The 11,759-nt window shown below is 42.3% G+C and overlaps 1 protein-coding gene and 1 pseudogene across 3 annotated transcripts in view; both read right to left on the bottom strand.

The window, feature by feature from the left end:
* The window catches only part of USP34 (ubiquitin specific peptidase 34), a 231,391-nt gene that overhangs the window by 106,807 nt on the left and 112,825 nt on the right, over positions 1-11,759 (bottom strand). For all 3 annotated transcript variants that reach the window (XM_056567745.1, XM_056567746.1, XM_056567747.1), the window contains 4 exons: positions 8,166-8,366; positions 6,937-7,019; positions 6,406-6,446; positions 4,068-4,192 (listed from right to left, as the gene is read on the bottom strand). In XM_056567745.1, coding sequence (XP_056423720.1) covers positions 4,068-4,192; positions 6,406-6,446; positions 6,937-7,019; positions 8,166-8,366 — 450 coding nt within the window. The remainder of the gene's footprint in view (positions 1-4,067; positions 4,193-6,405; positions 6,447-6,936; positions 7,020-8,165; positions 8,367-11,759) is intronic.
* On the bottom strand, positions 1,037-1,143 carry LOC130363268 (U2 spliceosomal RNA; annotated as a pseudogene).

Here is an 11,759-nt window from a genome sequence, read left to right as displayed (position 1 = left end):
TCGTGCGCACGCCTTGTTTTGCGCATTATCGGCATGTTAGAAGCAGATACCGATAACGGGAAAAAACGTGAATATTGTCCGATAATATCGGCCGTGCCGATAATCGGTCGATCCCTAACCGAAACCCCAAAAAGGGGGAGGGTAAGGCAGGCACCACCTCAGCAGTGCCAACAAGGAAGGCAACATGAACGCTAGGAGAGCAACAGATGTAACTACACCAAATCCAGCAGCACTCCGCAGGGGGGGGGGGGGGGGGGGGGGAGGGGGGGGGCTTGGTGAGTATGACAGTAGAAATCGGAAGAATAGGAGAATGAGTTGCTGTGGCCAGGAATCGAACCAGGGCCTCCCACGTGGCAGGCGAGAATTCTACCACTGACCTACCAATGCTCTGCCACCAAGGAAATAAACTATCCGATACCCGAAGGACGACTGCTGCAAAAACAGGAACAGTACAAGACCTGCATAATTCCCCAAGGAAGGGGGAGCGGAACGGCTGAAATACCAAAAGCAGGCAGCACACCAAGCTACCCCGAAGTCTGTAACAGAAGGGGTTAACAAGATGGCTGGACTTGCCATAAAAGGAATTACATAAGACAGTCACTACTTCACCTAGAAGAAATGCAATGACTGCGGGAGAAAAAGTAGGCAACCTACAAAAACCCGCCCATATGCCAGGAGACGAACAATGGTCATATGAGCAATTGCAGGCATTGTATAGTAGGCAATAGGAATTGGTAGCAAGACCACCAATACCCTTTTCATGGAGAAGAATGTGATGGATGAACCAGCCGGGGCAGAACACTCACTTAGCTCACCATTACGCCTCCCCTGGGAAGGGGAATGTGAACCCTAGACTTAGCCAGCACCGGAATCCACAAAGTCCTGGCCTAGATACACCTTCACCCCGCTACCCTGTGAACGACGTCCACCCCCCCCACCCCCCCCCCCCCCCCCCCCACCCCGCTACCCTGTGAACGACGTCCACCCCCCCACCCCCCCCCCCCCCCCCCACCCCCCACCCCCCCCCCCCCACCCCCCGAAATCCATTAAATACATGGACCCAAGATAGGGGACGGAACAAATAATAAACTGATAAAAACAGATACTACACTTGATCTTAGCCAAAAAGCTGAGAACAATGAGAATGCCCTCAAGGCTGGATTGGGGGGGGGGGTTTGAGTGAACAGAACCGAACAGGGGTTCTAAGGGGAATACTCCAAACTGCTAACCCAACAGAAGCATAAGTATGGCCATAGAAAAACTGCCCCGCTATAATAACTATGAGTGGCCACTAGAGGGGGCCTAGTACAGGAGAGAGAATAGTGCTTAACAACATTCAGCCACTGGAGGGTGCAGAACGCACGTGAGAAGCTGTTCTATTTTTTCTTTTTCTTTTCAAGCAGAACATGCGACCTTCAGGAATAAGGACACGCTAGTGAAAACACACCCCCAGTAGACGGCTCATCGTAAATGATGAAGCAGAGGGCTAAATTTACAGAGTGACCGCAGCCCGTCCCCTGGCCGCATCAACTGAGTCTCGGCTGCACAATCTGGGAGCCGGCTGCTGGGAAAAGAAAAAGGGAACGCTGCATACCACGTCTCCCCAACGGCCGCCCCACAGACCATGCCGGAGACTGGAAGCCTGGCACGGCCGGCCCAGTCCCCACTGCTGCACCGCTCAACCACATGGGACTGGAGACCCGCCGTCCAAAGAGAGTCCAGCAATATAGGTGCGGTAAGGGGAGGGGTGGAAAGAAATGTGTGCCCCACTGTGCCCCCAAGACTCCTGGCAGCCAGCTAGCCGACCGGATTACAGCAGCCACATGTGGGGAGTGGAGCTGAGAAGGGAAAATACTACCACAAACTGAGTGCCAGATGAAAGAGGGACAGGCCACCGGACTGCCCTCTGCAAGTATGGGGACAGGAGCCATGAGGGTTTTGGCCCACAGCAGCCACCAGTAATGGCAGCTGAGGAGTTGGGCACCAAGAATGGAACACCTAGGAGGTAGAAAAGGGAGGTGAATGTAGTACATACTCACCTGCGGACTCCATCTTCTTATACTTACCTGTAGTCTTCAGCCAGCTTAAGGCCACGCTGAATCACGCCAAGCTGCCATAGCGAGGCGGGCAGGGGCAAGTGGGGGACCCCGGACCCAAGGTACTCCGCCAGGTACTGGCAGTTGGTGAGAAGGGGTTGACGGCCCATAATCTTATGCACCGTGCCCCTTCGTCGCATGTGAGCGATCATGCAGCACCATGGTCCTGTCGCCCAACCTAGAAAAATAAAGAGAAAAAAAACATAACTAGACATCCTTAGCTAGAAAATAATAAAAGAAAAGACCAGGTCTGGAGAGCACTCCAGACCTGTGTCTGCCTCATACTGACACTAAGCTAAAACTGACTAGCTCAGAGCATTCGTATCCTGCTGTGAGGAGCAGTTTTTTTTTGCCTAGTGTCAGCAGCATAACACCCATGGTCTCTGTGTTCCCCAATGAGGCGACCGAGAAAAATACCTTTTTCCAGTTAGAGGAGGGGGGAGGAAGGTGTGGTTATCTCCATACTGTGCCTCAGAGCAAAGACAAGATGCAGAAAGCTTGCAGTCTTTAAGAGGAGAAGCATTTCCATGCACACTGACAAGCATTACAAGGTGCTAAACTATTATTTATATGTAAAATGGTTTCTCTTTGGTCATTTTATGAACTTATTTTATATGAATTTTCCCCATATAGGTTCCACATGGTTGCTTTAGGGTTATAAAAAGCATGCACTTTGGTCACAAAGCTGTGAAAAATGTCAAAATGTTTATTTTTTTGGCACAAAATGTAGATTTTTTTTTCTGTACTCGCACCATATAGGTTTCACATGGCTGCATTAAAGTTATATAAAGCATGCATTTAGGCAGAAAACTTTGCAAAGGTAAAATGGTTTGTGCAGACCTCATAACGAGGAGGGGAAGGAATTGAGCTCATCATGTTCCTGGAAAAACGCCCCCAGCCTCCCAAAGAAATGCAGAAAGACTCATCACAGTACTACATTGATCAAAAGGTATTTTATATTTTAACACATGCATATTTACAGGTCTTAGGGCACTTTACTACACTGATTTAGGAATATTCTAACTAATGACCGTAACGCTTTAAACCTACAGTTAAACCTACTACACAGAAAATGTTGCCAATTCTCCATTCAGAGATTAAGCTGGTGCAGACAATGCTTCATGAGAAAAAGTATGCATACTGGTTCTCCTCTAAAAGGAAGAAAACCGTCTCTAGTCTCAACTAGTAGTTGAGTAGCTATTCTGTACGTATTTCCTACAAATAAAGGAGTTATCAGCACAATTTTATTTATTTATTTTAAAGTAGGCAGGGTTTTTCTAATTAAGAAACACTGACTTTTTTATGCTGAGTCAGGCAGAAAGTGAGTATAAACCTAGGTACCCGCCAAACCCTCTCCACTTCCAGCAAACCCCCCCCCCCCCCCCCAGCTTATCAAGCCAGGCCCTTCTATCATCATACTGGCGAGCCATGCCCCATTATACCCATTATTTGCTTATTTAATAGAGCCCAGACATGTACATTATAAAATAAATAAATAAATATATAAAACACACATTGGTGTCGTGCAGCAATTGCTTTGAGTGTTGTCACATACAGAGTATCCTGTGCATATTTGAAGCTGCAGATTTACATCCTGCTGCATCAAACATTCACAAGTTTCTGTGCGTGTGAATACACCCTTAAGGTATGTTCACACGCGCCATATTTTGTGGAGTATTTTCTGCAGCTGATTTTGCTACGAATTGATTTAAAAAGGGTAGGAAATCAGCGGCAGAAAATAAGCAGTAAAATATGCACATTTAAACACACGCAAGATTTGATGCAGAGGATTTTCTGCTGCAAATTTCAATGTAAACTAAATGACTGAGCACAGCTTCTAATCAGCAGTTACATGATCCTGCGCAGGATTTGTATGTGTGAACGTACCCTTAAACAGTTTTGAAATGTGACTAGGCACATCAACCAAACTGGAAACAACAACTTTTCAAACTTTGTTTTCTAATGACTTACCTCAGGAATAAGAAGAGTTAATTTTTTAAGCCAGTCTTGTAAATTGTCACTGTCTGCAAGGCTGGATTTCACAGCAGAACAACAATGGGCCCAGCTAACTAAAAGCCACATTGAATAATGTGTAACTGTTGGGAGTAAAACACAGGATATATATTAACAGCAAATCTGGATTCCAATTTAACCAGGCTAATAGTTATGTATAGAGTTCAATGACATTAAGTCTGGATTAACCAAATCCAGATCTAATGAATCAGCTGTTGGAATGCAGAACACATTTTTCAAGACTAGACAATTCAAGTGTCCCATACCCCTGGAGAAGTCTTATATGACGAGAACCTAAAAGACCTCAGTCTCATACCAGACTTTTTCTTTTCTTTTTAAAGGATAGGAACAACTGAAAAGATAACTAAACTATGGACAATAAAATGTCTATGGCTTCCGTCAGCACAGCCAAAAATCTATTAACACAGAAAAGCAATATGATTAAGGGTAGAGTCACATACAGCGCATACACAGTAAGAAATCTGCAGAGCAGCGGGAAATCTGCTGCACATTTTGCTATGAGCAGATACATAGGGCTTCCCCACTGCGGCCCTGTGTGTGCAGTAAGGTTTGGAAGCTTCACTGAGCACAGAAGAATGCGGCAGGGAAGCCGTGTGTCTGATCACTGCAAAATGCGCAACATATTTCCCGCTGCCAGATGGATTTCTCACAGCATGAAATACGCTGCGTATGCGCTGTATGTGACCCTATCCTAAAGGGGAATATAAGGAGTGAAAGACTAATGGCCTATTCTTAAAAGGTTAACTTGACTGTAGCAAACCTGCAGTACAAGGTTCAACCACAACAACGTTTGGTACTGAAATCCACGTAGCAAATACAAATCTGGATGCAGAACTTCAATAAAGCTTTCAGTTTATGAGTGGTACAACTTACGTATTTGTTGTGACTTTCAATGTTGACATACACCACATCATCAGAATTACAACTGACAAACTGTTTGGTGTCATACTCCCTAGTACCAGCAGTATCACTTAGTTGTCTGCAGGATTTGGCATATTTGTTTATGTCTTTTTGTGAAGGCATATAATAATGATTTAACAGTCTTCTACAAATGGGTATTCACTATCTTTCTGTAATGATGCACAATGAAACCCCATCAGACAATAGGTGCATAAGAACGAAATGTGTGGGTAGACTGCACTGTGCTTTGGTATATGTAGTTGTGTGACTGGATGTAAGAAGTTTTGTCCTGCTTGAAAGATATTTTGATAACCAACACATGAGAAGCTATTCAGCTATGGTGCAGTAATGAAATAGTGAGATACTTAGCTTGCAATTTGGCGGTCAAATAGCTTGGAACGTCCCACCATGGTAAGGTGATCTTATTGGGACGGACCCTACACTATGAATATGCCTCTGTGTGAATAGATCAGCAGGAATTGCAGGATCTGGAACATCCAAATCACCTTATATACACCTGATAAAGGTGGGTGGGGTGCAAGAACCAACATGGAGGTAGCCACTCCCCCACAAACAAATAGTGCTGGCCAACTTATTCTTTGTTTGTATTACACATATGGGGGAGTGGCTACCTCCATGTTGGTTCTTGCACCCCACCCACCTCTATCAGGTGTATATAAGGTGATTTGGATGTTCCAGATCCTGCAATGCCTGCTGATCTATTCACACAGAGGCATATTCTTAGTGTAGGGTCCGTCCCAATGAGATCACTTTACCGTGGTGGGACAGTCCAAGCTATTTGGCCGCCAAATTGCAAGCTAAGTATCTCACTATTTCATTACTGCACCATAACTGAATAGCTTCTCATGTTGTATCTATATACTCATGTTTTATCTATATTTTTGTGCTAGCAGTGCGCTGCTGTATTCTCCTGTTGCTTTATATTTAGCCCAGCAGCCTGCACCTAAGCCAGGTCCGTATAATAGTTTGGAATCAATAGTGCTGGCCAACTTATTCTATGTATGTATGTATGTATGTATGTGTATATATATATATATATATATATATATATATATATATATATTGAACATTAGAACTAGTAGAGGGTTCAGAATCCTCTTCTATAGTGGTTAAATCATGGAGGTGAGCAGGATATTTTTTATTCTGTACATGTTGTGTAATCCAGGCAGGAGACATAGCTCTTTGTTGAAGATCCCAGTCTCTTCAATCTGTTAAATGGCAAGAGTCCCCAACAATCAAATACTGATTGCCTATCCTAAGGATTGGCCATCTGTATTAAAGTCACAGAAAACCCCTTTAAAGTATGTAACTAAAGGTTTACAAAAGGACAGTAAACACATAACTGACTTCTTACCTTCATGCCTAGAACGATGGTCAGACTGTGCCTTCAGTACCCTGCAAAAAAATAAAAAAAAATTATTTATATATATATATATATATATATATATATATATATATATATATATATATATATATATATATTTATTAGGGATCGACCGATGTCGTTTTTTTAGGGCCGATACCGATAATCAAAGGAGGTTAGGGCCGATAGCCGATAACTTATACCGATATTCTGGTATAAGTTATCGGCTATTTAACCCCCACGACACCACTGCAGATCATTGATTTAAAGCGGGCGCTTTAAATCAATGACCTGCAGCGGTCGCGGTGCGGTGGGGGCGGTGCCGGGGGCATTATCGGCTTATCGGCAAGGTAATTGCCGATACCGATAATACCCAAAATCGTGATTATCGGCCAAACCGATAATCGGTCGATCCCTTAGATAGAGATATAGATATATATACACAGACACTACAGTATGAAGTGTACAAAGAATTACATAAATCCAGTAGGTGTGAATTATATTATTAACGTCTATACTTACCTTTGGGCTAAGTTATCATACGTATAAGCAACAGACATTAAGCGCTGAATCAAACAGGTCCCTTGGACAAGAACTAGAAAAACCTTAGGGGAGACAAAGGAATAAGACACCAATTATTTTTTACTTAGTGGTTTAAGTGGAGATAAAACAAAATACAACTGAAAACTTTCAAACAAATTATATATATATATATATATATATATATATATATATATAGTGACTAATGTTTTCATATAAAAACACCAAATTTGCCTTACTTTATATACACCGCTATAAAAATAAGTAATTTAAATGGTATGTGCCTGCAATTTGCACCAGGTGGCACTCACTGTAAGCAGATTGATACTGCAGTCACTAAAGTCAATAGGAGAAAAAAAAACACAAATATGCAGCAAGCTAACCCTATTTTCATGGCAACCAGGGTAATCTGCTAGCAGAGCATTGCTGCTGTGATTTCTGGTCAACATGGCAAATCGTATTTGTCCGGCCTTTCCTTACATGAAGTAGATTAGAGGTGAGTAATTCGTTTACCTACGGTAAAAGGACACAGGGTAACTAAACTATATAGATTTGCTGCTAATTTTTTTCCCTGCAGGTAATCTGTATATTGTGCATCTACCCTTAGGCTATATTCACATTATTGTTACTCCACAGATCTCGTCTTAAGTGTTGCAGCAAAAATCACAACGTGATCACATTACACCGTTACATATATGATGTAGGAGTACTTTCTCCCCAGAAAATAAATTGAAATAACTTAATACAAAGATTACATGAAGGATCTTAGGCTTCTTTCAAACTACAAATTCTCTGTTTTTAAACATCCGTATGAAGTTCCGTCTGAAAACCAGCTGAAAACGGCAGTAACAAAATCCTATACGTCCGTTAGAAAATCCCATTATAGTCTATGGGATTTTATAATAGCCGTTTGAATCCGTTATAGTCCGTTATTGATAACTGACGTTATTTTGTGACGGAAGATAGTTCATGAACTATTTTCTTCCGAACTATCTTCCGTCACAAAATAACATCAGTTATTAATAACGGACTATAACGGATTCAAACGGCTATTATAAAATCCCATAGACTATAATGGCATTTTCTAACGGACGTAAAGGATTTTGTTGCTGCCGTTTTCAGACGGGACTTCATACGGACGTTTAAAAAGGGAGAATTTTGTAGTGTAAAAGAAGCCTTACAATAACACAAAAAAGTATACTGCAACATACCTCCGTTAAGCGTGGTATATGAAGGCCCTTTGAGTGATCTGCCGTTGATTTTCTGGATTTGCCAGGCCACGTCCTTTTTCTGTGGCTCTCTGCTATCCCTGACCAAGCAAATACGTCATGATATGCCAAATCCAGATCTGTTGGGTCCACAGCAAACTGACATATCAACTTCAGCAAACATGCTAAACAATCCAGCTGCCACTGTAGAGACATAGATGGAATGAAAATTAAATCAGGCATAAACAAATTTAAATTTTATGGGGGTACGGCAGGGAACTAAACCCATAGCCCATCATTTCCCTCTCACCAACCTACTTAATTGTCTAAATATGACTAATTAACTATCTAAAGCAGTTTCTTCTCTTTCAGTTGTCTCTTACATGCAGGGAGTGATGAAAAAATAGATCATCCAGCCAACCTTTGTGTCTCTCTCTGAAAGCAGCCCCCACCCTCCTTAGAGACAAAGAACACTGTCCTACACTGATGAGTCATGCTCCCTTTAGCTGGGAGATGTGCACAGCATTAGCCAATCAGGCACTGTATCTCTCTGCTTACAGAGCAGGGGAAAGAAGGTTCTGTGAGGAAGCTATAAGGAGCTGGATGACAGTAAGAACAGAGCTGCAATGGCTGCAGGGAAATGTATTCATGCTGAAGAGGAGGGAAAAATGGCAAACAATATAAAGCAGCCAGAGAAAACAGGGGCCACAGGAGCCATGCATATAAGGCAGGATCATTTACAGGGAGCATATCCAGGTAGTGTGGTGGCTTTGGAGTTTTTTTTTTTTAATATGTACGTCTCTGGAGCACTCCTTAAACCTTTATCTACAATTGAAATTCACTATATTTCTATGCTACAACAGGCAGGACACCACGTAACTCCTTAAAGCATACCTATCAAATCCCACAAGAAGAAAAAAAAAAAAAAAAAGTACCTAATCCTGACCATGTACATCTAATTTGTATGCCTCTAACACCTACATTTATTATAAAAATTCCTCTTTTCAATAGCTCACAGTGTTAGAAATCCTTTGTGGCGAAGGGGGAATGTCCCTCCTTGTGGTGGAGAGAGGTAATAGGGGTGTCTGCTCATACAGCCTTGTCCATTACTCATGGCCAAGCTGCTGCAGGACTGGTTAGTGTCCCAGTAGGCATGGGGATCCCTAGTTGTGGGATTTTCAGGGGCCGTTTTATTTATTAAATACTCAAAAAATAAAAAAAAATATATAAAAAAATTTATGAAACCACCATATTACAAAAAAGTATTTAATTTTCATCAGTAACAACATATAAAGTTTTCAGATCTGACAGTGCCCATTTAAGGACATAGTCAATTTTATGACACGGCAAATTTTAATTTTTGCATTTTTTTTTCTTTTTTCCTTCTCTCCTTTTAAGAATAACTTTTCCATCTACAGACCCAAATGAGGAATTGTTTTTTGCGCAGCCATATGTACTTTGTAATTACATCTTTAATTGTACTATAAATAAAATGTTTTATTTGTGGCGAGAGTGCACTTTCGGGTAAAACTGACATTTTCTTTTTATTTGTAGGATAATCTGATTAAAACAATGCCCATGTTTATATGCTTTTTTTATATTTATTACTGTACTGCTTTTAAAATAAGACAAGCTATAAGGGGGGGGGGGGGGGGAGGTATGTTTAAAATTGCCCTATTGACCCCCTATAACTTTCTTATTTCTCCATATACGTGGCTGTATGAAAGCTCACTTTTGTATACACATGAATTTTTGATAACTTTTTATTCCTTTTACTGGTATGTGCCATAATAGTTTGGTCATTTCTGCATGTGGCGATGACAAATAGGTTTGTTACTTTTATTAATTTTTTTATTTAGAAAATGAGAAAAGGGGGAGAAATTTTTTTTTATTGGGGGGGAGAGGATTACTCACTTTAATTTAACCTTTAAGGTTTTTTTTTTTTTGGTTTTTTTTTTTACATCTCCACAGAGGACTATTTATAGCAATCTATTAACCCCTTAACGACCACGGACGTAAATGTACATCCTGATGCGGAGGTACTTCGCGCACCAGGACGTACTTTCATGTCCTGTACATGACCGCGAGCATCGGAGCGATGCTCACGTCATACACTGCAGGTCCAGGCTGCTATCAGCAGCCAGGGACCCACCGGTAATGGCAGACATCAACTATCTTGCTTATGTCCGTCATTAACCACTCAGATGCCGTGATCAATACAGATCATGGCATCTGTGGCAATGCGCGTCGTTAAATGGATGATCGGATCGCCCGCGACGCTGCCGCGGGAATCCGATCATCTAAGATGGTGGCTGGAGGTTCCCTCACCTGCCTCAAGCCATCTCCAAGGGTCTTCTGCTCTTGTCTGAGAGAGACCAGACCAGAGCAGAAGATCACTATGCCCTGAACAGTATTAGCAATCAAATGATTGCTATAGATAGGGGACATAAAAAGTGTAAATACAAATCTTTAAAAAAAAAAAAGGGGGGGGGGGGGGGAATCCCCTCTCCCCAAAAAAATTTAAATAGTCCCTTCTCCCATTTTACCCCCAAAACGCATGACATTTTTTATTTATTTTTATTAAACATATTTGGTATCGCCGCGTGCATAAATGTTCGAACCAGGGCTGTGGAGACGGTAGATAAATGTTCTGACTCCGACTCCAATTCCGGAGTTTTCTGTGCTTCCGACTCCGACTCCTCTGTATTAATATGTGAATGTATTTTATACATTCCTTGAAGGAAAGAAAGGCAACATACATGTCATTACCACAGGACTACTGGCTGGGAAGCCAACAGTCTACTGTATTGAACAGTTTGTGTGCTGATCTGCTGCTGAAGATAGGGCTTTGTGCAGTAATGAGCGCGCGGTGCCGCAGCGGCGATCCCGGGGGTCCCCAGCAGCGGGACCCCGGTGATCTGACATCTTATCCCCTTTCCAAATGATAGGGGATAAGATGTCAGATCGCCGGGGTCCCGCCGATGTGGCACCGCGCTATCATTACTGCACAGAGCGAGTTCGCTCTGTGCGTAATGACGGGCGATACAGGGGGCGGAGCATCACTACATCACGGCTCCGCCCCTCATGATGTCTATGGGCGGAGTACCCATTTAAGCTAACAATCGAGTTTACAAGTTTTTATAGCCTTAGCTGAATGGCAGCAGTTTTTCCAATGGTTTATAGCGTCAGTCTTGAACTATTGACCCTCCATTCCCTTCACTTATGCAAGTGTCTCTAGTCCTGCAAAAAACATATTTCCTTAATCCCTTATCAGTAAGAGGCTAGGTTACCCATGGGTTCCCTGTAACAGCAGGACACAACACTATGGAAAGTATAAGTATTGCCGCTCCTAATTGTGCGTTGTGTGCCAAATAGTGAAGCACATGAAAAGCATGCTTCTTCACAGTCACTTAACGTGTTCGTTTTGCGGTTACATGAGGCACTGCATGCATTGATCTTTATTCTTCTAGTAGAGAATTCATTAACTATAACTTTTTGTGAATTGGGACATTTAAACTTGCTTTTTTTTATTCCAATCTAAATTTAGTAGGAGTCGGTGCATTGTTTGCCGACTCCGACTCAAGGTACCTAAAATTT

This window comes from Hyla sarda, chromosome 3, assembly GCF_029499605.1.
Source record: "Hyla sarda isolate aHylSar1 chromosome 3, aHylSar1.hap1, whole genome shotgun sequence".
NCBI classification, from domain to species: Eukaryota; Metazoa; Chordata; class Amphibia; order Anura; family Hylidae; genus Hyla; species Hyla sarda.
This window is presented reverse-complemented; position numbering and strand designations above follow the sequence as displayed.